At 38.8% G+C, this 26,619-nt stretch overlaps 1 protein-coding gene across 6 annotated transcripts in view; it reads left to right on the forward strand.

Annotated features, from left to right (window-relative positions):
• Positions 1-26,619, forward strand: part of GRIA3 (glutamate ionotropic receptor AMPA type subunit 3) — a 310,569-nt gene that overhangs the window by 277,388 nt on the left and 6,562 nt on the right. For 3 of the 6 annotated variants that reach the window (XM_030806409.1, XM_030806407.1, XM_030806405.1), the window contains 3 exons: positions 6,938-7,185; positions 22,306-22,420; positions 25,035-25,282. In XM_030806409.1, the coding sequence (XP_030662269.1) occupies positions 6,938-7,185; positions 22,306-22,420; positions 25,035-25,280 (609 nt within the window). In that variant the 3' untranslated portion in view covers positions 25,281-25,282. Of the gene's footprint in view, positions 1-6,937; positions 7,186-7,746; positions 7,862-22,305; positions 22,422-25,034; positions 25,283-26,619 lie in introns of those variants that run through there. The other 3 variants (XM_030806406.1, XM_030806410.1, XM_030806411.1) reach the window with 3 other exon arrangements.

Consider the following 26,619-nt stretch of genomic DNA (forward strand, 5'->3'; position numbering starts at 1 on the left):
GAGATGGTTCCATTGTCCTTTATGTTAATGTCACTGTATCAAGCATATTGTGCTCAATTTGGGGGACCACATTTTAGGAGGGACTTTAAAAACTGAAAAGGTGTCTAGAAGATTGTGACCAGAAAAGGGGAGTTGAATGGAATTTGTGTCATAAAAGTAACAAATGAAGGCCCTTAAAATGTTTAGCCTGCAAACAAGGCAATTAACAGGTGACATTGTAGCAGTAGATTCCAGGCTGTACATTGTGTCAGGAAGAGAGCATATTGATTCTGTATTGCTACAAAGGGAAAAATTAGGACCAGTAGGTGACACTTCAATTTTAATATTCACTCATTCCACCGACACATAGTGAGAGTTTATTGTGTGCCAGGCATCATGCTAGACACCCGTGGTGCGGTGACAAAAAAAGACATGATCCCTACTCTCAAAGAACTCAGATTTGGCTGGGGATAACCATTGCAAAGCAAAATAATCAGTATTCCCTACAGTGGAGAAATGGAAACAGAGAGGAAGTACTGCCCAATTCAAGCAGGAGACAGAAGTAGGATTGGAGAGGAGAGGCTTTCATTAAGAATATCAGCCAAACCAAAGGAACTTTCTATCAACTTGAATTGTCCCACCATGGAATAAGCTACTTCCTATGCCTCCTCTGAGCTAGGGAGTGCCTCTTCACCAGAAGCATTTAAGCAAGAAGCTATCACTTAATCGGGTGAGAGGCTGAACAAAATGGTTTTTAAGGTGCCTTCTAGCTCTAAAATTCTGTTATTCTACTGACTCCAAGTGGATATACTACTGACCAATGGATATCCTATTTTATCTCACAGGAAAGCGGAAAATTTTATTCACCAAGTTTCCCCAGTAGCAGTGTTCTGGTTAATGAGGATTTTAATGTATAAGCCTCAACTTAACTACAACACATAAATGTAAAAGGAAAAGTTGCCATCCTGCCCATTCTCCTCCACCAACAACAAAATTTTTAAAATCCAATTTCAAATGAGAGTAATTTTTGTTGATGGCAGACCCTGGTCATTCACCAGGCATATGTTTGGAGATCCAAATATACAAATAATACTTAAGCATGTGATTTCTCCCATAAAATGAAGTAATGATTCTGTAAATATAGAACTGAAGTAATTTATAATACCATTAAAATAAATTCTGTCAGTAAAACAAATTATACTTTCTTTATTATAAAGATATGTAATGTTTTTCCCACTTCCTGTGCTTCAGGGATTGTTCTAAGTATGTATTAACCCATTTAATTTCTCCCAATAAACCTTTGAAGTATACACTTAAAAAATCATCCCATTTTACGGATGAGGAAATTGAGATACATAGACGCTAGATAATTTATGTACTTAGCAAGTGTGATTCAAACCCAAGCAGTCTGACTACATGCTCTTAAGCACTGCATTATATAGTTACTTTGAACTTACATAAAGAATAGTTTTATCACTAGAGAGCTACTATATGCACAATGACTAGGAGTGAACAACACCAATGCAAAGAGACACAAGGTCTAAGTGGTAGGCTTCTGTGTACCAGACTCACAGGGCCCAAGATTCAAATTTTCACATCAACAAAAAGACAAATTTCTTCATATATTTGACCTTCATGATGTATTACAAATAGTTAGAGCTACAACTGTTGAATCCATTAATGCTAAGGCTCTACCATATCTGCTATTTGGGATTAATCTGTTCCTCCTCCATTTATGTATTTCTCCTTTGGATTTCGGTTGCTAATTATCTAGCAGTGCTTGAGAATGTCTTGTGGCCTTTCTTTATAACCAATGTTTGTTCCTTTTTAGGTACAAAATGGTGCTCTGTGGGATGAAAGAAATGAATCGTGATGGGTTGGAGAAAAATGAACTTGTTATTACACATCCTGCCCATAAATTGTTTAATTTCTCCCAGATGATAGAGCTAAGATTCAGTCCCTTTGATTGCCTTCTTTATTTCAGCCAAAATAAGACAGAATGCAAAAAAAAAAAAGGAAAGAAAAAAGAGGAAATGCTATTTTTTTTTCTTCTTTATGGTCTGAATGTTATACTGACACTTAAATACTAGTTGGAAAGATAAACGTTTCAGCTTAATTTCTCTTACTTATGAGTCATTTCTTTTCCCCCTTCTAATCTCTTTGAGAATTCAGTCATCAAAGAGTCCAATCATTTCTGCCACTAACTGACTTGTCACTTAATGCATTCATTAATATCTGCCACATGTACACCATGTGCATTTAAAGGGCCTGCTTCAAGCACTGCTATTTATTCTCCTAGAAATGCATCATTACCTAAAGAAATAAACCTTTTAACCTGTATCAGCAATCAAAGAGCTCAAGTAAATGAGTCCAAATTATAGTGTACTTGGATCAGAATTCATGGACCCCTTTGCCCTTGGCTTATAAATTTATCTTTGGAAGCAATGGCCTGTTTGCAAATAGTGTAAAAGACAAATATGTCTGAAGTCTCCCCTTCCTGGACCCCCACTTTGTATTCAGGTCTGGTTGGGCCAAGATGAAGAACACAAAACAGCTCTTTATAAATGCACAAAAATGCATACCCACTACAGAGTTTTCTATAATGCCAAAGAAAATGGAAATTATCTAAGAGCCCTTCAAAAGGGGTTGGGTAAATAAAACATAGTGTGTTCATAGATTGAAGAGCTATGAAGCCATTATAAAGGAAATATGCTTATTCTAGTGAAAGTATAAAAAGGTGCAAGGGAATAGTAAAGGCTAAATTCAGTATAGTGGTTACTTTTGGCGAGTAGAGAAGAATATGTATTTAGCGAGGGGTAGATAAGCAGACTTTAACTAACTTCATAATGTTTAATTTGTTAAGCTTTATGGCAGGTACACAGGTGTTTTTACATTATTTTTATATCTTTCTGTGTATCTATTTATTGACTATTTTTTAATTCTTTGGGTAACTGACTAGGAAATGTCTACTGAAATAAAGTCCTTGACAATGTATTTCATTACAATGCTTAAAAATTGTTTTATGTGTCAAAAGAGGATAATGTAATATGGAATGAGCATAAATGACTATGGGTGAGATTTTAATCTTAAAAGGCCTTCATTGTTAGGGATTATTTGGGGAGAAGTTATTCATGTGGGCATCAAAGGCAGACTAAGTAGAATTTAAAAAGAGGATTGAAAAGCATATATCCAAATTGGTTTAGCAAGGTACTCAGTGATTTTTAGAAAAATTTCAGCTCTAGAATTCTACAGTGCTATAAAGATAGTGCTGGTAGCCATTTTTACCTGAACTTCTGATATCTTTGACCAGCAAGCTGGTCGTCACCATGGTCAAGCCTAAGCTTCAGTTATTAAGAAAACTTATCTGTCTTGTATAGAGCAATTTGCTGGCTGCCAAGAGGGCTAGCAAAATTAATAAGGCATGGACTTTGTCCTCAAGAAACACTCAAGTAACAGGGGAAGAGAGACACATAGTCAACTCACCCTACTGCAATTAAGCTCTATAGCAAAGCTATGAGCAAATGCCTTTGGGAGGACACCCAAAGAAGCACTTCTGTGGGGACAGGAAAGGGTTAGGAAAGACTTCACAGAAGACATGACATCTACTCTGGATCTTGTAGATGAATAAGGTAATTTAAACAGAAGCAAAAGCATAACCAAAGGCATAAGACATGGAAGTGGCTTATTTCAGTGACCAGTGAGTAGCCCAGCATGACCTAATCACAGGAGAGTGTAACCAAGATCATAAGCACTCTTGAATATCATACATAAGAGTTTGGATTTTTTTTCCTGTAGGTATTAGGGAACTATCCGAGGATTTTAAAGAATGAAGTAACTTGATTAAGTTTGCATTTTGGAACAATCACTGGAGGATAAATTGAAGAGAGAGATGAAGCAGGGAGGCCAGTTAGGAAGCAAGACAGTCTAGACAAAACAATGGTGGAGCCTGACCAAGGGAGGGCAATGGTAATGAGAATGAAAGGAAGATGAGAGGACAGATTCTAAAGGCATTACTATATTAGAAAAAACATGGCAGAATGAGGGAGTGAGGGAAAAGTAAAACCAAACCCTTTAGCTTGGAGGTTAGGTGGTTTACTGATAGAATGTAGAAGGAAACCCAGGCTTTACAAGGTATATAATATAGATTTGGTTGGGAAAAATTTAATCTGAAAATGTCTACAGGACCATCAGGTGGAGATGTCCATCATCAGGGCTTCTTTGCTATCTTCCCAAAACACATCTGGAATCCAGCCTCTTCTTTCCACCTCCATTGCTCCCACCCTAGTCTAAGCCACAATCTTCTCTCCTCTGGACTATTAGAATAGCCTCCTAACTAATTTCCCTTTCTTCCACTCTGACCCAACATATAGTCTATTCTCCATATGGCAGTAAGAGTAATCCTTTAAAAATTTAAGTAAGATCTTATCACACCCCTCCTCAAAATCTTCCAATAGTCTCCTATAACAGGTAGAATAAATCCAAACTTTTTACCATGACCTACAGGGCCCTACAAGAGCTGGCCTCTGATTATCCACCTAACCTGATTTCCTACCACTCTCCCTTTTTCTCATTTAATTTCAGCCACAGTGGCTTCCTTTGCTATAATTTGTGCAAACCAAATGTGTTCCCATCTCAGTGAAGAGTTTCACTGACTCTGTGAGGGCTTCCATGAGGGTCTGATTGCCATAAACACAATGCTTAATGTCCATGGTGATCCAGCAGGGAGAGGTAGCTCAGGCCGGTAATCCCAGCACTTTGCCAGGTGAAGGTGGGAGGATTGCTTGAGGCCAGCAATTTGAGTCCATGGTGATAGTTCTGGAAGTTCCAGGCCCCCTGGAATTATTTGGGCAGGTCCAAGCAGGCCCCAAGAAAGATGCAACACAGCCGGCCGAAGTCTAGAGAAGAGCAACTAAATAAATAATCAAGAAAGTTGGGGTGGGGACCAGGAAACCCCACAAAAAGACATTTGAAAACATGGTATATGTTTATGGTTTCTGCCATGCTATCTCGACCTCTGGTCAAGTATCACCTTAGAATTTTTTTCTAGGATTTTCATTCCTAAGGACCTAGCTCCCAAGTCAATTGGAAGTTTTTGAGTCATTAAGTCTACAATTCTTTTATAATCTCCAGAATGACTAACATAGGGCTAGAGGCACAGTAAGCACTTAATACATGTTCTAGGGACCACCTGAATTGATATGAAATTTAATGGGATTATATGCAAAATTCAAAAAGGTAAAGATGGAGACTTGACTTGGCAGAAAGAACTAAGTTTTGGTTTGACCTCAACCTGAGTTGATGGAAAGACTCTATTCACTCTATTATATTCTTCCAGTGCTTCTCAATAAAAAAAAAAATTTGTTGAAAGGATAGAGGAATGACTAAATATATTAATGCAAATTCAAGCAGCATTGGTAGAAAATAATGCTCCAGGCCAGGTGTTCACTCCTGTAATCCCAACACTTTGGGAGGCTGAGGAGGGAGATTCACTTGAGCTCAGGAGTTTGAGACCAGCCTGGGAAACATAGTTAGACCTCGTCTCTACAAAAAAATAAACAAAATTAGCTGGGCTTGGTGGTGCACACTTGTAGTCCCAGGTATTCAGGAGGCTGACGGAGGAGGATCACTTGAGCCTGGGAGGTCGAGGCTGCAGTGAACTAAGATCACAGCACTGCACTCCAGTCTGGGCGACAGAGTGAGACGAAAGAAGCAAAGGAAGGAAGGAAGGAAGGAAGGAAGGAAGGAAGGAAGGAAGGAAGGAAGGAAGGGAGGAAGGAAGGGAGGGAGGGAAGGAGGGAGGAAGAAAGAAAGAAAGAAAGAAAGAAAGAAAGAAAGAAAGAAAGAAAGAAAGAAAGAAAGAAAAGAAAGAGGAAAGAGAAAGAAAGAAAGAGAAAGAAAGAAGAGAGAAAGAAAGAAAAAAGAAAGAAAGGAAAAGAAAGAAAGAAAGAAAACAGAAAAGAATGCTCTAAAACAAGAAGCAAACGTTTGTTGTTGTTGTTGTTGTTTTCATTCTGTTCTGGTCATTTATTTGCAGTACTGTGTCTATTTCTATACACTCCAATTAGAGACAGACATTACCAACTACAATGTGCATACGAGTGGAAAACCAAAGTTGTGAGAGTTCTGGAAACAATATCAGCCAGAGTTTTACCTGACGAAGAGATGAGAAGGGGACATAATAAAGGCCTTTCAATAATTAAAGAACCGTTGTACATTAAAAAAAAAAGAACCGTTGTAAAAAGGGACAGAATTATTTTACATAGCTCTAGGGGATAGTACCGGGGGTGTGGATTAAAATACTACCTATTGAATACAATATTCACAAACTAGGTGGCAAGATCCATACTCCATACCTTAGCATCACAAAATATTTCTATGTAACACATCTGCAAATGTACCCCTGTGTCTGAAATAAAAGTTGAAATTGTAAAAAGGAATGGGAGTTATAGAAAAACAAAGATCATCTCAGAATAAGGAGGTACTTTCTTACAATAATTGATGTCTCATGCTGGAGTGGGCTGACTAAAATGGCTGTATACTACCTTACAATGGTCTTTGATTAGGCATATCCTGTTATGATTAGATAAACATAGCAGGATATTGTAGAGGAGATTTTTTCATTGAGAGGAAGGTTGAACTAAGAAAGTGTTTTTCAAATAAGATTGCAACCAATTAGTGGGGCCATGAAATCCATTTAGTGGGTCCTGAGCAACATTATTTAAAATGAATTAGAATAAAATAGAAAATATCAGAGAACATCACACATAGCAAGGGTGAGGGTGGTTTTGAGAACTTGTTTTGGAAACAATGTTTACATATGTATGAATGTGTCTACTAGGTTGCAGTATAACGTGTTTTTTATTACTGTGGATTGCAATTAAAAAAAAAAAAACTACTGCACTAACCCTCCTCCAGAATGAATATCTGGCAACTAAGAATTCTTATCTCTTTGGTGCAGAGATCCAAAATTGCTGTGTACGAGAAAATGTGGTCTTACATGAAATCAGCGGAGCCATCTGTGTTTACTAAAACAACAGCAGACGGAGTGGCCCGAGTGCGAAAGTCCAAGGGAAAGTTCGCCTTCCTGCTGGAGTCAACCATGAATGAGTACATTGAGCAGAGAAAACCATGTGATACAATGAAAGTTGGTGGAAATCTGGATTCCAAAGGCTATGGTGTGGCAACCCCTAAAGGCTCAGCATTAAGGTGGGTGGAATAATATAACAATATCCGTGTTGTTATAGTATTCCACCTACCCTGATGCATTTTGTTGTCATTTTCTTTCTTGTGGATTTTGAGGTAACTTTTAAAAGTTTAAAATCTACAATATTCCATGGAGTTAAATAAGACGGTAAATTACGGTTTCATCTATTTAATGCATCCATTTTTTTTAATGTTCTCTCTCTGTGTTGTCCTCTCTGACTGTTTGTTGCTGTTTTAATTTTACAGTTCAACGGCTTTTTCAATTTAAATGGTAAAAGCCAAGTTATGGTGCCATATGTGACGAATGTTAATTGCATGGATGTGGTGTTCTTGTTACTTTTTTTCTCAAAGACAATTTCCCCATCCCGCACACTTCAGTTTTGAGCAAATGTTATCCTCCATGCCACCTTCCAATATTTAACCCTGTATTTGCTGTACAGACATTTTTATAGCTCCACGTTCTGTGAAATTTAGCCAATTTGTCCTCTTGTGCTCCTTTTTATACGTTAACGATTTCCTAAGCATTTGTGCATTTTCTTACAAGTTATGTTTTATCGTTTCAAGAAATGCTGTTAACCTGGCAGTATTAAAACTGAATGAGCAAGGCCTCTTGGACAAATTGAAAAACAAATGGTGGTACGACAAAGGAGAGTGCGGCAGCGGGGGCGGTGACTCCAAGGTCAGCCTCAATGTCACCACAACCGGGTACCCTTAGTGACGAGTAATCGGCAAGACTGTTATCTTATTATTGAGGAGAGAGCACAAGACTCACACATAAAGTGGAATGACCAGGTTATTCCCCTGCCTGGCAGCTTTGGGAACCAAAAAGACTTTAGGGCACTGCCCACATTTTTGATCTAACTTGGGTCCCTTCTTAAACTCCCAGACAGAGGCTCCAACCACACCCTTTCCCTTCCTTCACCCACCAGATTGGTTGCCTTATGAAAGCCATGATGTGGGTTTCAATGCCCTAGGCTTTCAAGAGTCCAAGGCTTTCCTGTGAGACTGTCCCCGCCTGCCTCAGTTGAGTGGTATGAAAAATCAGATCCATCTACTGAAAAGTCAGGGCATAGCCTTATTTTTTCTAGGTTGTGATGGTTGCTCACAGAGATTGGTTGCTTGAGTAAGGGTGGCTTCTTCAATTATGTGTCTGAGTGATGAGATGTTGTTCTCTATATGTGATAGCCCATTTAAGCAGGCCCCACTTAACTTGAAAGCCAAATAACAAGCTCAGTTTCAAGTTAAATGGGGTCTTTCTTCAATAGGCCACCCCATATAGAGACTTTGCAGAGACATTTTGTGTATTTAAGCAAGTGCGTCGCCTAACTGTGATACTATATGTGTGTATGAATCCCTGATTTAGCTTCTCCTTAGCCATGGTCTTGGTTCAGGTAGGTCTAATTGTTATCCAGGCTGCCATCATGAGAAAACCCATCTTACTTGGCATTCCTTTGACTTCTAATGCTCTTTGGAGCTAGAATGAATGAATAGCCATCATCCAAGCAACAAGAAATAGGGGCAAGCTCAGAAGCCGCGATACCAAGTCATGGAAACACACTTCGGGTAAGTACAGGAGAGGACCTGAAAACAGAATCCTCCATGGCCCAAGGGGCATGAGAATTATATTGAAGCATGTAAACTCACCTCTTGTACGACCAAGATCCTATGGGCATCTTAAGGTGAAGAACAGTGTTTCCCAACCACAGACCAACAGACAGGCAAGCCAAAACTTTTCTTCTTCAGAGACAATGGTTGCACTTCTGCTCCTCTCTTTCCCTCTCTATCCCTCAGGATCCTGATGGAAAAGTTAGTTTGCCAGTCTGCAAATATAATATGGGTTTGGAAACACTGATCCAGAACACTTTCAAAGAAATAAATTTTAAAAGAACTTTCTTCAGCAAATAATCTTACCAGGCATTGGCATGGCCTTTTATCGTAAAACCTTGATTAACCAGAACTCACCTAACCAGTACCCCAACTAACTGAATTGCCCCCTCAGTACTTCACATTGATGAGAAAGCAGCAATAGTATTCCAAAAAAGAAGACTGCAAGGAATTTATTTTTTTAAAAAATCACTTACCAAGAGATGACCTATGGTTGGGTCACATTCGGCTCTTTCTCCTCTATCTTCTCTCCATCTGGATTGACCCTCAAACGTTAGAGGCTGCTTCCCTGAGACAAGAAAGTAGATAGAAGCATTTTAAGAAAAACTGTTATTAGCCAACAATGAACAAAACGGTTGTTCTTATTGAAAATTCCATTCATCCCTTATGGATTCCAATTAATCAAGGTTTTACTATGTGTCAAAAAGCAGTAACTTTCTTTCCCACCAATGTGAACTGATGACACTGACAATTTAGCCAAGCTTTTGGCTCATTTCATATTTACAATGGCCAACTTGATGGCCAAAGTATTTAGCACCTGTCTTCCCAGGCTTTTTCTCATGTTATTAGCACGGAGAACCTAATTGTATCATTGAAGTGAGTTGCAGAATGAAAATTGAGCTGGATTGGATGCATTGCTCTCACGAATTCATCATTCATACTCATCATGGTTAAAAAGGAGCCATGGACTGTAACAAGATGACTCTAAAACATCCACATGATGCCAAGTGCCCAGAAGTTTTCAGATAACCAGACGTTTGATGTTATATAAACAAACAAAAAAATCTGCACATATTTGGCTGACTTTTTACTTTTCACCCAGATGTTTTGGTACATGAAGACCCCAAAACTTTAGACCAGCTATTTTTTAATTACAACCAGCAATCAAGCTTTTTTCCCTCAGCTAGTACTGCTGCAAAGTTTTTTATCAAGTAACTTTACTGACAGCTCACGATTTCCAGATAATCTGAATTTTGATATGCAAATAGAAAAATATTTCAGTAGATCCTAAATGTTTTCAACTTCTCTAACCATAGTGCTACCTGCCAGGCATCTTTCAAATCGCTTTTCTTGGTCATTCCTACAGCCAGTCTTTTGAAATAAGTCAACCCTTTTCTCAACTATGGATAATAGTATGATCGATCAGTGCTGCATACCCAACGATTGCTTATTCCATTTCTGGATTACCAAGAAGCTTGCCTTTATCTTCTTCCTTCTTGCTACCTGCTGTTTTCTGAGAGTGAGCAAGAGAAGGGGCAAGAGATGAACGTGAATCTGGTTACCACTACGTATTAGTGATGCAAAAAAAAAAAAAAATCAATGGAGAAGGAGGTAGAAATAGCAGTAAAACCTCATTAATTTGAAGCCCTCTGATTAATAATTTGTGATAAACTAGACAGGGACCAGTCTACAAGTTAACTTTATATTATCAGGCACGAGGACAAGAAAGGTTTGTTAAGCAAATGAAGAGTTTAGATTGGAATGTCAGTTGAATTTTTTCTTAAGAGAACAAACCCTTTTCAAATGTTGGAAGCATTTATTAGATATAATCATATTCGTTACATATCTATATGCTAAAGTAGCTCTCATGAGGATCTCCACTAAGGCAATGTTTTATAGTCAGTTTGAATTACAAAATAGACTTAACGTAATAAAATTGTCATTCTTTAAACCTATTTTGTAATGCAGGACTTGCTTTACTCATTCAGACAATCCTTTCCCTCTGTTCCTCCAAATCAGTGAGGTTTTACTGTATTAGCAAAATGGCTTGAGATTTACATCTCTTCATTGTGTCCCATCTCGTTAACATGACAATTGACTGTTGAATATACCATCATTTCACAGAGAAAGTGCGATCCAGAGATGGTGATGACTTTGAGAAGGTCACACAGCTAATGCTGTCATAAATCTCTGCTGACTTTCAGAGTCACCTCTTGTGATAATATTGCAGATGGCAATTTAGCACTACCACCTATCCAATGAGCAATGTGAATCTGATTATATGCGATACATTTCCATAAGAATCAGGTTCATTCGCAACTACCTTGGTTACTAGGCAAATGGCATATTTAAGCTGTTCCAGCCCTCAGTACTGATTACTAAAAATGACAATAATCACAACGCCTGACATTTATAAGTGCTTTTACTTTTTCAAAAACATTTCAGACCTATTATCTATGAAACCAGAAGAGGGAGAAATACTTGTATCACTTATCTTTCTGTCTCTCTCTCTCTCTCCAACATTTAACTAATGATAAATGGGCAATTATATTAAGTCATTGACTTTTTCTTCCCTGGCATGAGACATTACACATTCTGAGATTAGTCTAGAAAAGTTACCATACTATGGAAAGAAACAGCAAATTTTCAGGCTGTCGTAAATGTGCATGAGCTTAAACTAATAAAACTAATGTTTTATTATTTTATTTTATTTTTATGGATACAAGGAATTAAGAACAAGGTCAGTCTCTGAGGCAGCCCCTGAACCAGACCTACAAGCTGAAACCAGAATACTCCTTGGCTTTCCCAATTTCCCAAACCTGAGCAGGACCTAAACAAAACAGACTTGATCATTCCTTGATGAACTGTAAACGCACATGCAAGGATCATGTAAATTAGAGCTGTGGTTTGGGAATTTTTAACCCGCAAATCACCCTTTAGTGTTCATGCTTTATTACAATGTGTGTGCAGATGCAGTAATTAAGAGCCAGTAGGTTGTTTCAGTGATAAACCCAGATCACCAGGGGTTTGTGACATAGCCAGTGAAAGTCTATCATTGTAAATACAGCAGAATGGAGGATCTATGTGCAGAACTACCACATAGGCACATCAGCCTCCTTCTGCAGCTGCCTGTCCCCTCAAACGTTTATGTTCTTATCCACCCTACTTCATTCCCTTAATCTTGGGTAAAGGGCACCACTTCGCTTTCCCATCTAGCCTTACCTTACTAGACAGGGTAGGGTCAGTGAAACAAGCTATCTGTGACTGAGGTGGAAAGTTATTAACAAACCCTACCCAACCTCACCATAGAATTATACCAGACTTTAGTCCTCTCTAGGGATTAAAATAGACTCCCAGTGTCTATATATTCCAAGATGAAAATCAGCACATGTGTGCTCTTGGGAACATTGTAACAGAATATTTAAAGGGACCATTCTGAGCCCCTTGACTGCAATGATAATTGTAGGATAGGTGGGTGCCTTAACTTGAGAGGCATATGAGGAAATGAGAGAGGAGGATGGGATGTGCAACTGAACCTCCATTATTTAAATAAATGGTAAAATGCTCGTTATGATTTATAGAACATTGATAGAGAAATGCAGTTTTACTATATCTTCAAAAATATATAGGAACTAGAATAAACTGACCAATGTGATGCTAGGAAAAAACATAGGGAATTTGTTTAAATTGTTTCAAAAAATGCCTGCAATTAAAATCAGTGGTGTTTCCTTTCACATGGGTACTCTTAAGATACCTAAAAAGAATTTGTTCTCTGAAGAAATTAAAACACGTTCCTCCTCCCTGTCACTAGCTATCTTTGTTTTTTTTTTAAATCCCATGCATTTGCTTAGCAAGTCTTCTATTCAAAGATAGTAAAAAGTTACACTCTCGGACAGCCCATCTCCAAAATCCCTCAGCTTCATATTTGGCGGCACATAGATGAATGAGGTTATACTGTATTTCCCATTGGTATACATGAGATCTTCAGTTTTGTGTGTATTTCTTCTTCTTCCATGTATGTCTACAATTCTCCTCTCCTATGCCATCGTCTCTTAACCACTTCTCTTCCACACCCAGAATTCTTTGACTTTCTTGGGCCGTGGGTAATGGATATGAATCTGCATCTGCCTTTGCCTGCAACAAAATGGACCTTTTATTGGCAGGAGCCATCCCTAAAGGTTGACATTTCGGATACTCAGGGTTAAGATGGATCCCAATGACTCTTTATTGACACTGTTATGTGTGTAGGCAAGAATCATTACAGATCGATGGCACTTCCTGGGTCTTAGCAGAAGTTCCTGTGAATCCCCAAGACTCTGGTTTGGGATCGAGGAGTAGGGTGAGTATATTGTGCTCTTCGTTGGTTTGCATGATTCTATGCTGGTACTGCCTCCTGGAAGTATGAAGAACCTGACAGTTTTCTTTCCTGGTAGTCACTAAATTTGCTCCTTGAACTTACTCAGGTCTTCCTCCCAAGAGCAAATCCTCACTTTCTCTCAAGTGGCTGCTTCAAGCAAGGGACCTGTTGCCTTAAGAACTGAACCAGTCCAATGGCTGCCAAAACCATTGATTTTGCCAAATGATATTAAAGAATAAATTCTACCACCGGAAAAAAAATGTAATCCAGAAAGAAAACACTTTTAAAAAATAATTCCATTCTAATGATTTTTTAAAAAATGAACTATGGCCTTAACATGGTTTCTATGATTAGGACATTATTATTTGCCTTTCGTGTTATCCTGATAACATGAATGTGTTTCTTATTGACAAATAATGACCAAATGTCCAACACCAGAGCTACAGAAAGAGCCACAGGAATGAAAAGCCTGAAGGTAAGAATGCTGTCATACAATTGCCAAGAGGAAAGACGCCACTGCAGTGGCGGACAGTGAAATGGTGTATGTTTATTCCCTTTCTGCCCTTTGAAGACCAAATCATTTGGTTTCCTTTCATTTGAAGAGAAGGTTATACACAATCTCTGAAAGGTAGGACAGCCATGGAAAAGAAACATGAAAAATTTGATGCAATTGAAATATATTTGGTGAGGGTGGGAGTTGGGGTTGGTGGAACAGGGTGGGGGCAAATTTCTTTTACGAACAATTGAATTCCATTCTCTTTTGACTTTCTAGAGAGCGGTATAGCATTTGGCCCTTGGCACATGAGGCTGATCCCCATTGATCAGAAGTGGCAAAAGTGTTGTCCAAGTGCTGGATTCACCTTTTTGCCTAATTTCACCTGGCATTGAAGCAAATACTTTTCAAAATATATACCTAAGGCAATGGCATTCATATATACATACATATATATATACATATATATATATATATATATGACTATTTGTATGTCCTGTCTAACATCACTGCTGGAAGGGCAGATGTGATGTGTAGATGCTAGAATGTATGCTAAAGAGGGTGGTATATGCCCTGGCATGGCAACCAGATCTGATTTCAGATCTGATATATAGACTTCACTTGTTGCAATCTAGCTAAAACTGATCATTTTTCTATGATTTTAGCTAAAACTGATTATTTTTCTATGAGTCATGGTCAAGGGATGGCTATTGGAGAATAAAGAGGATGTTGGCACCCATCAGATTGAACTCTCAATGCATATTTTGTCTAGGATCAGGGGAATGAGTTAAATGTCTTCAGAAACATACATCATGTGAGTTTCTGGTACAGATCTGTTTCTCTCTTCTCAATCTATGCTCCTCTAGGTGCCACTGGAATGAACTAAAGAAAACACACTTATATATAATAAAACCCAACCAAATTTGATAGTTTGATTTTTCAAAGGATCTTAAACCAGAGTTTTCAAGTGAATCATACCAATTACGTATTTGAGAAAGTGTCTATGGCCACATTTTGTTCAAAACTTAGCATTTTCCCTGAGCCCCTTCTCTCTGTCAGGGATAAATTGAGTAAGAGGTCTTCCCAGACTATTGGGCTCAACTTCTAGATGGAGAAGTTGAACAGAGGTCCAGTTTGGCAGTTTAGTAGAAATCTATCAGTGAAATACACAACCTATGGAATCAAGGGGTCTACTGCTCTGTATTTGAGAGGTTGTAATTTAGAAATGTCACTGGCTTTACCTATATGTGTAAGAGTTGCTTCTGGGGCTGCTGCTGCAGCATAGATGCTCATCAATAGGTTTCAATCACTAGCATTGTTAGGCCCTTAGTGAAATGACTCACAGCTTTCAACTCTTAATGTTATATGCATGCATTATTGAATTTTCTCTTTGCACTTATATTAAATTATTATCCCAATAGCAAGGAGTTAAATAGGTTTGAGCTACGTTTGTGAACTACATGGATATAAATACTCTCTCAGAGATGGTTTCTAGCAGCTAAGCACTGCATAACTGCAAATCATTGTAGCTGCCCTTGTTAAATGAGGATTATTTAGGTTGCCAGAGTTCAGTAATGCCAGCAGCCATATATGCACATGCTCCCACGTTGTACAGAAAGCCCAGGCTGATCCAAGGATAGAAGGATTGAAATAAAATCCTCATTTTCCTGGAATCCTACATTCAGGAACCCCTGTGAAAACAAAGGGATAGAGATTTGTTTTAAAGGACTTCAGACACTAGTGTACTCAAGGGCATATTTTGAACTGCCATGGCCTCAAACAGCTGCTATATGGAGAGACAAATTCCTTCATTATACATATCCCAGGTTAATCTACAGAAAGGAATGTAAAGTATCACATAGTAAATTCTTTAATCCAGCAAATATTCTTCTTTTGCTTGATCATCAATTGGCTTCAGCTTAATAAAGCAAGACCAACCTGGGCAGAGATGTCTGTGACTGCCTGCCTGTACATGCCTGTTATGTCCTGGGTGATGCTGGGGCTTTTCCAGAGAATGCTAGAGAAGCAAGTGAGTGATTGGGAAAGATGCCTTGCCATCATGAAAACCTGAAACATCTTCAGTAAAAGAGTAAGCAAAAGAGAGGATGGCTGTTCTCCCTCCATTGGGCCAAAGACATTTCTAAAAAGTTGTTCCCAAAAGATAACTAGATACCAAGAAGCAAGTGTTAGTAACTTAGAGCAAGGGTTTGGTTAAGGGATAGGATGAGGGAGGGGCTTCCAGCTTAGGCCGTGATAAGTTTCCATTCTCATCATCCAGATAATGTGTTATCAGAGCAGATTTCTAATTGACTATGCAAATGCACCACCCTTGCGCATATATTTCTTTTACTTCTCTGTGAGCTCTTTGTCTTTCTCCATAACCTACATATTTACACATATATCTATCTCTCCTAAGGGCACCATTGAGAATCTTCTGGAATCATTAATTAAACAGACATTTGGTCTTTAGGTGTCCCTGCTCTGAAAGGAGAAGTGAAACCATTTAGAGTAGCATATATCCCATAGTATTTCACGGGACTAAATCATACTACACCCTGAGTTCTGATATTTTTCAGGCCCAGAACCATATTGACAGTATAGATTCCTCTCTTTACCCTTCCAGGATCACCAGATTATTTCACAGAATCAACTTGGTAATTAATTGACAAGACCCAATTTTCCTTCTTTTCCCCTAAGCTCAGCACCCTCACATCACTCTCTTCACCATTTCTTTGTTCATGATAAGGAATCCAACCTGGTTCTAAGCTACTATTTACTATTTTAGGAATTTCCTGAAATTAAAACTTTAAAATAAATTAAGCAGTTCTTTTGAAATATATCAAAAGTTTTATTTATTTTGTTTTTTTAAAAAAAATTAAGTTTTGGCTGGGCGCAGTGGCTCACACCTGTAATCCCAGCACTTTGGGAGGCTGAGGTGGGCGGATCACAAGGTCAAGAGATTGAGACCATCCTGGCCAACATGGTGAAACCCCATCTCTACTAAAAATATAAAAAATTAGCTGGACATGGTGGCATGTGCCTGTAGTCTCAACTACTTGGGAGGTTGAGGTAGGAGGATCGCTTGAACCCGGGAGGCAGAGGTTGCAATGAGCCGAGATCATGCCACTGCACTCCAGCCTGGCAACAGGGCGAGACTCTGTTTTAAAAAATAAATAAATAAATAAAAATTTTAAAAAAATAAGTTTCTACTTTCAAAGAAAAAAAAATCAATGGCATTCTTATCCTAAAGCTGTCTCCATATGTAAGGTTGGCCATCACTAAGATAACATTGATTCTTTAAAATGGCTGGTTGGTACAACCCAGGAACTGAGCCTGGAATCCAGGAGACCACCAGCTGGCAGGTGGAGGCCTTGGATTGTGAGCAGTCTTAATAGCTGAGTTAGTGGCAGGTGTGGATGGTAGAGATAAGCAGAAATGCTTATAATCCAATAATGTTTTCTTCAAAAAATGAACTCATTATCAAAGTATTATGAATTACATTACTATCTCCTATATAAAAAACAGACAGATGTAATTCCGTGACTGTTCCCCACACTCAGGAATCATCACTGAGACACAATTCAGCATTAACTTCACATACTTTTAAATGACTAATTCCCATTTCTCTCACTCTCTCCATCTGATCAACAATCCATATGCATTTTTATGATTTACATGCCACAAAATGTTTTCTTAGGGGAATCTTACACTCTTCCACCCCACCTCAAACATTTTTTTAGACAAAATAGAACAAACAGTTGTAGTTTATAAATATTTACTCTTTGTTTAATTTCCCATTTCTCAGAAAGATTTGTATTTTAACAAAGCATGTCACTTAAAGATGTGAAATTCTCACAGTGGAATTTCAGCTGCCAGTGAGATAAATATTTTTGGACGGAGGGATGTTCCCAGTCCCCCTGAAATTATGTCACAAAGCACTCCTGTTTTTTCCCTAAGCCTGCTGACCCACGTCTTTGTCTTAAGAGGGCTCTACTCAGCAAAAAGTTCATAGCAAGCCCTTCAGAGGGAAGAGTGCCTGACTAATTTCCACGATAGGAATCTGACCTACTTTGTTTAATTCTTTCTGTTCTCTATTGAGGTGAGTACAATAAATATTTCTGACTTATAATTCTCTTAGGTACCAGTTAAGGGCCTGCAGTAATTGCTGTGAAACATTACACTGGAGACATTGCTGCACCACAGTAAAAGGCCCCAGCTGCAAAATACGCCCTTGCTAGATTGATAGTTATGTGGAGTATGGGGGTCCCTAAAGGAAAATAAAATCATCACAAATATCTAAGCTTGGAGAGCAAAAATAAAGAGGGATACTACCCTTTTGTGTATTCCATTGGAGAATGTACAGAACACAGCTCAATGTATATTAATTGGCCTCTTGACCTGCCCCATAAGTTGCTGCACAGGCTTGTGCAAATTGCTTAACCTATCTGTGCCTCAATTTCTTTTTGTATTAAATAGACACCATAAATCTACCTTCTTAGGGTGATCATTAAACCTGACCAATAATTATAATAATAAGTATGTAAATATACTAGATTAAAAAACAAAATACTAAAAGAGTTATTGATTTGACAAGTATTTATTAAGAAAAATATCCTAAATGGAGATACAAATACATAAGCCATATTCCCTGCCCTTGAGAAGCACACAGTGTAGTGGGAGACATAAGACATAGGCATAAATAATAAGGCAAGGTAGAAGTGATGGAAGAGACAGAAAACATTGAAGAGCAAAAATGGCTTTATGGAGAAAATGACATTCAAAATGATCAAATGCCCACCTATTTCCACTTCCTTCAAAATAACAATGTGTAAGAGTGTGTGTGTGTGTGTGTGTGTGTGTGTGTGTGTGTGTGTGTGTTGGGGAGAGGGTGTCAATACCTTCAGTTGGTTAGGATTGGGCTAGGTAACACATCTAATAAGGTACAGTAAGAAATAAAACTATGTGGACAAAAGCAGTTTTCCTCTGCCATCCCAGAAATTTAGTCTACCCCACAGCAACATAGAGTTCTAGGAGATTTGGATTTTAAAGTACTTTCTTTTCTTGGCATCTATTGTAACCTTGTTAAGTGGTATTATCTGTGATTTCTGATTACAGCTTTTATGCTTGTTGGCTGTGCTGCTGCTTGAAATGTTTGTTTTTCTCCCTCATTTTTATTTAGAAGTTCCCAAAAGCACATTGGTTCCCTGCCAGGTTTCATAAACCCTGTGATTATTTTTCCGATCCAAGGCTAAACTTCTAAGAGTAGGTCATTTGTCAAAATTCTCTAAAGTCCTGTGGTATCTCACAGGAGGTCTGGATACTCAAAGGCAGGATTTCTCAACTTTGGCACTACTGACATTTGGTGCCAAATAATTCTTTGTCGTGGGGGTTGTCCTGTACATTGTAGGATATTTAGCAGATCCCTGGCCTCTCCCCACTGGATGCCTGTAGCATCTCCCGGCCCCCACCCAGGTGTGACAACAAAAAATGACTCCAGACATTGCCAAATGTCCCCTGGAGGACAAAATGGCCTCTGATTGAAAACTATTGCTCTAAAGTAACCTACACTGTAATGGTGTAGGCCATGCAAGTGAAAAGCAGTTACTAGCCAGTTCGTGGAACCCACTAGATGGCCTAAGGCAGGGATAAGCCATTGTTCAGAAGTAGGATGCTAAGTCACCGATGTACTGAGCCCGGGTTTTGGCAAGAGTGGACAGTGGCAGCCCAGCATGGACCCCTAGCACAGGAATAGCCTTCCCTCCTCCAAAACCTGTTTCTGAAGTGCTTTGTCCCAGGGCCTCTCTACATTCTTAAAAATGATTAAGAATCCCAAATAGATTTTCTTTATGTGTGTTCTATCTATTCATATTTACCACATCAGAAATTAAAACTGAAAAATTGTTCATGTATTCACTGATTCATTTTAAAAAATAATAAACCCAATATATGCTAACATAAATAATATACTTTTATGAAAAATAACTATTTTTCTAAAACAATAAAAAGAATAGTGAGAAGAATGGCACTGTCTACATTTCTGTAAATCTCTTTGATATCTGGTATAATACAGAGAATGAGATTCTCATTTCTGCTTCTTCAATCAATCTATTGTAATTTCACCCATCATATGGCCTCCAGGAAACTCCACTGTATATCAAGGAGGAATAATAGTGAGAAGGGCACTTAGTATTATTATAAAAATAGTTTTGACCTCACAGATCTTTTGATGAAAGGGGTTCAGGGATCCTCCGGGGGTTCCTGGACCACACTTTGAGAACAACTGCTCTAAACTGACATGCCACACTTTTATGAATGTCGTTCACTTAAGGGTTGATAAATTTCTTTTGAAACTAGGATCTCTAGGGGCAGTGAAATCTCCCTATTAGACCTTAGTGTGAGTACCTTGAATCAGACTGCTCTGTTCCTAAGATCTGGTGAGCAGCAGTACTGAAGAAACCGAATAACATAATTTGAAGAACATATTACCTGGAGGGAGGACAGGACCGGGTAAGGGCTTAGTCAGGTAGCAGTGTGAGGACACTGGGCCCTTTGCAATAAGAAAAGAGGAAGCACAGAAAGGAGGAAGAATTTGCTTTGTAGTTTCTCCTGTGGTCCTGATGATCCCAGTCACTCATATGCCATTGGAAAGCATTTCCCCTGTATCCTGAGCTAATTGCCACATTGCTGAGCCTGGTGCCAGTGCCTGACTTAAGGCATAGCATTGCAGGACAAGTGGTAGTGATGAGACAACAACAGGGAAGAGGAAGAGAGAGAAGAGCATCAGATGGTGGAGAATAGAGGAGAAGGCAGCGCCAACACTAAACTCAGAGCCATCGATGGCCTGTCTGTCATTTGAAAGCCTGACTTAACTTTCACTGCCAGTAATATCTTAAAGAGGCTCAAAGTTTTATTTGAGTATATTTTTGTTGCTTTGCATCCCGAGCAACTGGTTAGCATTTGAGAAGCCTGGAGTTCCAAGCATTGGTTGAAGGAACTTGTTTAAAGTATAAAAGGATCTCAATTTCCTAGTGAGATACAAAATCCAAATATTCTGGCTGCCAGGCCCTACGCTAACCAAGAAAGTTACCTCCCTGACATGAAAGATTTATAGTTATTCAAACCGCAAGTACTCTGAAATTGCATTATTTTTAAATGATTATATCTTTCTCAGACTATCTGAAGACAAGATGGCCCCTCTGTTTTAAACAGCAAATGAGGGAAGAAAGGAAATAGGTTTTGGGATTTTGTATGATAGAGACCAGATCTCTGTGACTATAGCAAGTTTTATTAGTGACTGGATATGTTAGTGGGTCCAACTTATCCAAAATAGGCTAAGAGATTTTTACGGCATGTTCACAGTTCCATGAATTTTTCTGCGGTCCTCTTTTTAAGTTAGTGACATTCAGACCAACATGCACTAATATTTGGCAATATTGCTCCCATGAATGTGAACAGACAGTTTATTGCCTCAGAATTATGCCACCCTCTCTACATGGTGCATTTTTTATCCAAAGTCATTAAAGATTCTTCATTTAAAATCTAATAGCTCTAGAAAGAAGACAGGATAAAGGTCATTGTTCCCATTTTACAGCTGAAGAAATTTATAAGACAGAAAATCTTTATCCTAGAACCAGTAGGGTTTCGGGCACTTGCCCAGTGGCTCTGAAAGCAGTCCTTATATTTTAAGCAGTGAAGGACTAAGGAGCAGTGGCCTGGCCTCCTGGGGATATGTACTAGCCTCTTAGTTGAGGAAGTCTTATCTTACTAGAACAACTAAACTATTTCTCTACAGCATTACCCAACAGTGGCAGAGTCATTTTGCTGGTTTAGGTCCTGCCATATTAATAATCCATTTTGAAACAATCTGGTTTGCCCTCTGGTGACCTAAGTTGACCACAGACATATGGCCATATCAGAAGGACAGCCAATCAGTAACTCAAAAACAATCCGTAGACCAGTTTTTACATTGTTAAAAATACTCCCCTTATCCAAAACAGAGGTCCACAATATACCTTTCATACTAAGACCAGTATGTGCACAAGAATTTAGACTACATGTTTGTGGAGTAAGAACATATACGTAGTACAGTTCTTTCTGAGATCATTTTCAGCTGGGCAACAGACTTGTGTGATAAAGGACAATTAATTAGAAGGCATGTTACTTATGTAGAATCTATTTTCAATTATGTTCGGATTTATCCATTTGTCTCGGTCCACAATATGGAAACACTTCCCCTTCTGGGTCTGTCCTTTTCCCGACTCCTCCATAAAATTTGCTTTCTGTCTGGAAGTACAACAAGACACCCAGTTAGATCAAACTTAACACACCTCCTTCACAAAGCTACTGCAAGCTGCCGCGGACGATTGTCACCTGAGGGGAGACCCTCCTCACCACACACAGCCTATCTGAGGAGTGCCTTTTTTTCTATCCTCATTATTTAACAGTGTGTGCCGATTACTCAAAGCGATATGGGCAGGCCCTGGTAAATATAGCGTTGCTGTAGTGTTAACTTTTTATAAGGTAATGCTCAGGTTGCCTGCAGTGTCTAAAATTACTCTGTGGCCAGGGCCCCCTGCTTTATCGCTTTCTATAGTTTTAAAGTAGTTTGAAGCTTGAATAACATAAAATAACATAATATAATGTTATTTATGTTATTTCCCACGTGAAGAACGCCTGTAAACCTTGCAGTATTGAAACTCAGTGAACAAGGCATCTTAGACAAGCTGAAAAACAAATGGTGGTACGATAAGGGGGAATGTGGAGCCAAGGACTCCGGGAGTAAGGTCAGTCGCTGAAGGTCTTTTTGTACTGATTAGCAATCACATTTTGACCCACTGTTTATTTTCTACCCTAAAACGGCTTTCCTTCCCAACACACACTCCCTGACACAGTGGGACCCCTTTATAACAACAGTGCTAAAGGAATAAGACAAATGCCAGCCTCAGAGGCCTGTCACATGACATCAATTGTTGACTCTACAGAACAGTTATTATGATTAGGAAACTCAATCTGGTCTATTGCATTTCCAAAGTTATAAAATAATGAGCTGTGTTATAAGGGGGTTTTACTGTATTTCACATTTCAAAAGTTCAAAGAGAAAATATAACAACAATAGCAACAACAACAACCAAAAAAAAGAAAGATTTATTTGTGACAGTACTTTTTCTTAACCTCCTACAGTGTCAGAGGCTTTGTAGTTATAAATGCATTTGGTTATTAATATATTATGTCGATCCCATCTGAAAACAGTCAAACGAATAAATAACAAAGACTGGTCTCTGAAAGCAGAATGATTAGCCTCCTGCCAGCTGCTGTTGTATTAAGTTCAGCATTAATTTGGATCTCGAATCTCATTAAGTCTGTCACACTTCTCTCTTCCAAAGGTGGCATTTGAATCTCTAATACTTTTAAAATTTAGTCGCATGCTCCTTAAGGGTATACATTGTCAGGATAACATCACATTGATAAGCATGAAACACTCTTCCCCGCCTCCTTCCTGCCCCCCTTCGCTCCCCTAAGAAAGTTCTTTTTAGTTTCAATTTTTGCCTTTCGTTTTTTTGGACTAATATCGTGGTATCAGTTAATTCATTTCATGAAATGCCACTCATTTTCCCCGTGCAATGAACCATTTTGCTACTGGTTTTCTACATCCCACATCAGGGAATTCTATAACTCTTGTGAAACTTAAATAATACATGGCACTTGAAATTGTTCTTGTCACAGCTTACATGGGTTATGTCAAAGGACCTCTCCCCCCATTAAATATCACATACATATAAAAATCTAATGGCAGAGGAAGGGTTACCAGAAATTGGTCTATTTCCCAATGGACTGTGGAACATCCTTGCAGATAGCCTCACCAGCCTCCTTAAAGAGATAATCCAATATTTCATACGTGACAGAAATTATTACTACTTGTCTAGCTGTCATTCATCCTAAAAGAGTGACTATTTGCAAGGTTGTTGTGAATATGAGGCATTCCCACACCCCGTTTCTGAATGCAATTCAATTTCAATTGGACCTTTTATTAAAGTAAACAAGTACAGGACTGGCTTCTATGAAAATAGGATCAGAAGGACATGGCCATATTGTCTTTACTTTTAATTATTTAAATGATACCAAGACCAGCTGAGCCAGAGTGTTAAGTGTCAGCAATGGCCATCATCTGTTCACTGTGTTCTCACTTAAATAAGACGCTCAAAATTCACTGGCTTAACAATTTGGGTATTCCATTCGATTACACTCAGCAGCAAAATGGTTACATTCCCTCTAAAAAGACTACAAAATGCTATTTTATTTTATTTCTTTTTCAAAGAAAGACTCCTGGCCCTTGGTGTGTCCTACCTCAAGGTAGGGCTCAAGACACCAACTTTTTTCTTTCCATTGTTCAGCAGTTCAGATTTTGCTTTTTCATACAGGCAGATAGCTTAGTCAGATTTGCACAGTTTGACCTGAAAGTCACTGACCGGCTTCCTCAATTTTTCCCCCTTGTTACAAAGAAAGCAAATAAGTGTAATTTTTAAAAATTATTCTCTACATTCCCTGGAGTAAAAGTTAAAAATGAGCTGGATTTTTTTAAAAAATCATCAGCCTCCTGGAAAAGCTTTCTGATTTGTATGGAGCCAATCTAGGACCCGATGGATCCTCCTGACACTTTCCTTAAACCCTCAGGAAAATGGAACGGAGCCAATTCTTTGTGCTGTGCCCTTGTTCCAGCAACACAAAGACTTGCTGCCCTGATTTTAACTAGGATGAGGATTTAGCAGCCAATCTCCAAAGGGAGCATTTTCTCAGCCACTGGGGGAAAGAGGAGAGTTAACCCTTTTTAAGCAAACCCTTGCAAAATAACTCCTCAGATAAGAATAGCAGGAACCTCTAATATTATCATGTCGTATCTTAAAGACTAGTCATTCACAAAGTTTGTCACAGGCAGAGCAAGGGAGAAAGGGGTGTTGCGGGGCAGAGAGGGGAAAGAGTGCTTCAAGTTCCCAAATGAAAAGAGTGTTACATTTATAGAGATTATGTCACAGCTCAACTCTGGCAAATGGTGTTTATCGAGGCTGGCAGAGGAATAAATTATGCTTGTGTTTACTCTTTTGTTCCCATGGCCAAGTGCTGTTTTATTAATTGTCGAACACCATTTTGAGGCACTAAGGGATGTAAGGAGTCAAGATGAAAGGACATTTAGGTGAGGATCAAGACTGTTAACAGAGGCACAATCTACCATCTTGCTGGTCATTGCAAAACATTAGCCAGTTGCCAGAATTGAGTCATAACACTTACATCAATGTTTAGTTATTTTACAATTTAGAACTCCCCTATACTGTTGTAATATATTATAATGTTCCATTGCCTTTGTTTTCCCCAAGATCTAATCACGTTGTTCATTTCTCTTAGGACAAGACCAGCGCTCTGAGCCTGAGCAATGTGGCAGGCGTTTTCTATATACTTGTCGGAGGTCTGGGGCTGGCCATGATGGTGGCTTTGATAGAATTCTGTTACAAATCACGGGCAGAGTCCAAACGCATGAAACTCACAAAGAACACCCAAAACTTTAAGCCTGCTCCTGCCACCAACACTCAGAATTATGCTACATACAGAGAAGGCTACAACGTGTATGGAACAGAGAGTGTTAAGATCTAGGGGTACGGTTAAGGTCTAGTAAACTAATCAGCTTTACATTACTGTATGTCAATCTCTTTTTTTCTTTGTTTTTTGTTTTTTTTTTTTTTAGTCTGGTTTATTGTTTAAAGCATTGTCTCTTTGCAACCATTTGATTCTTTGAAAACAATGGTTGTGCCTTCTTGTCTGGCAGTGGTGCTTTTCTAATAGAATGGTTGTAATTAAATTGTGGTCTGTGACCCAAAAGGAAATACAATTCTCTAGAACATCATTGTTCAATAGAAAATATATGCAAGCCACATACATGAGCCACGTGTGCAATTTTAAATGTTCTAGTAGTCATATGTTAAAAAGTAAAACAAGTGAAATTAATTTTAATGATATATTTTATTTAACCCAATATATCCAAAATATGATCCTTTCAACATGTTATCAATACAAAAAAAAAGAATGACAAATTTTACATTCTTCACGCTAATCTTGCAAATCTGGGGTATATTTTATACTTATGGTACATCTTGACTCATACTAGTTACATATCAAATGTTCAGTAGTCACACATGGCCTGTGGTTATTGTATTGGACAATGCATCTCTAGAGAAAGCAGCTGCTCTGGAACAGATATTAAAATTAGGGGCCGGGCACGGTGGCTCACGCCTGTAATCCCAGCACTTTGGGAGGCTGAGGCGGGTGGATCACGCAGTCAGGAGATCGAGACCGTCCTGGCTAACACGGTGAAACCCCGTCTCTACTAAAAATACAAAACATTAGCCAGGCGCAGTGGCAGGCGCCTGTAGTCCCAGCTACTCGGGAGGCTGTGGCAGGAGAATGGCGTGAACCCGGGAGGAGGAGCTTGCAGTGGGCCAAGATCGTGCCACTGCACTCCAGCCTGGGTGACAGTGCGAGACTCCGTCTCAAAAAAAAAAAAAAAAAAATTAGGTACACAGGTGAGACATTGCCACCTCAAGTAATACAGCACTTCCATAGGGAGAGGTGGTTCTTTTAAGTAAACAGTGTATAAGTCTGAGATAATTTTCTTAAGCTTTGAGTTCTTTCGTTGTCCCTTCCTTGGAACTGGTGCACAGGTAAGTGTCTATCAAAGGATAGTCTAGGCTCCCTGCTGCTAGCCAAGCCCTAATTCATACTTCAGTGAACCTGAATGTTGCCACCTTGACTCTGGCAACTACAAACATCACCAATAATTCAGAATGTTCAAATGCAAGCTCGAATTAGAATAATGTCTCCATTCTGGACATGTTTAAAAGAATATAGTCTTGTTACTTTAAAGTGCATCTGTCATCACTAAAATGCCTATCTGAAGTGGAATAGAACAATAAGCAACTTCATACCCCTTCTTTTA

Source organism: Nomascus leucogenys, chromosome X, assembly GCF_006542625.1.
Source record: "Nomascus leucogenys isolate Asia chromosome X, Asia_NLE_v1, whole genome shotgun sequence".
NCBI lineage: Eukaryota > Metazoa > Chordata > Mammalia > Primates > Hylobatidae > Nomascus > Nomascus leucogenys.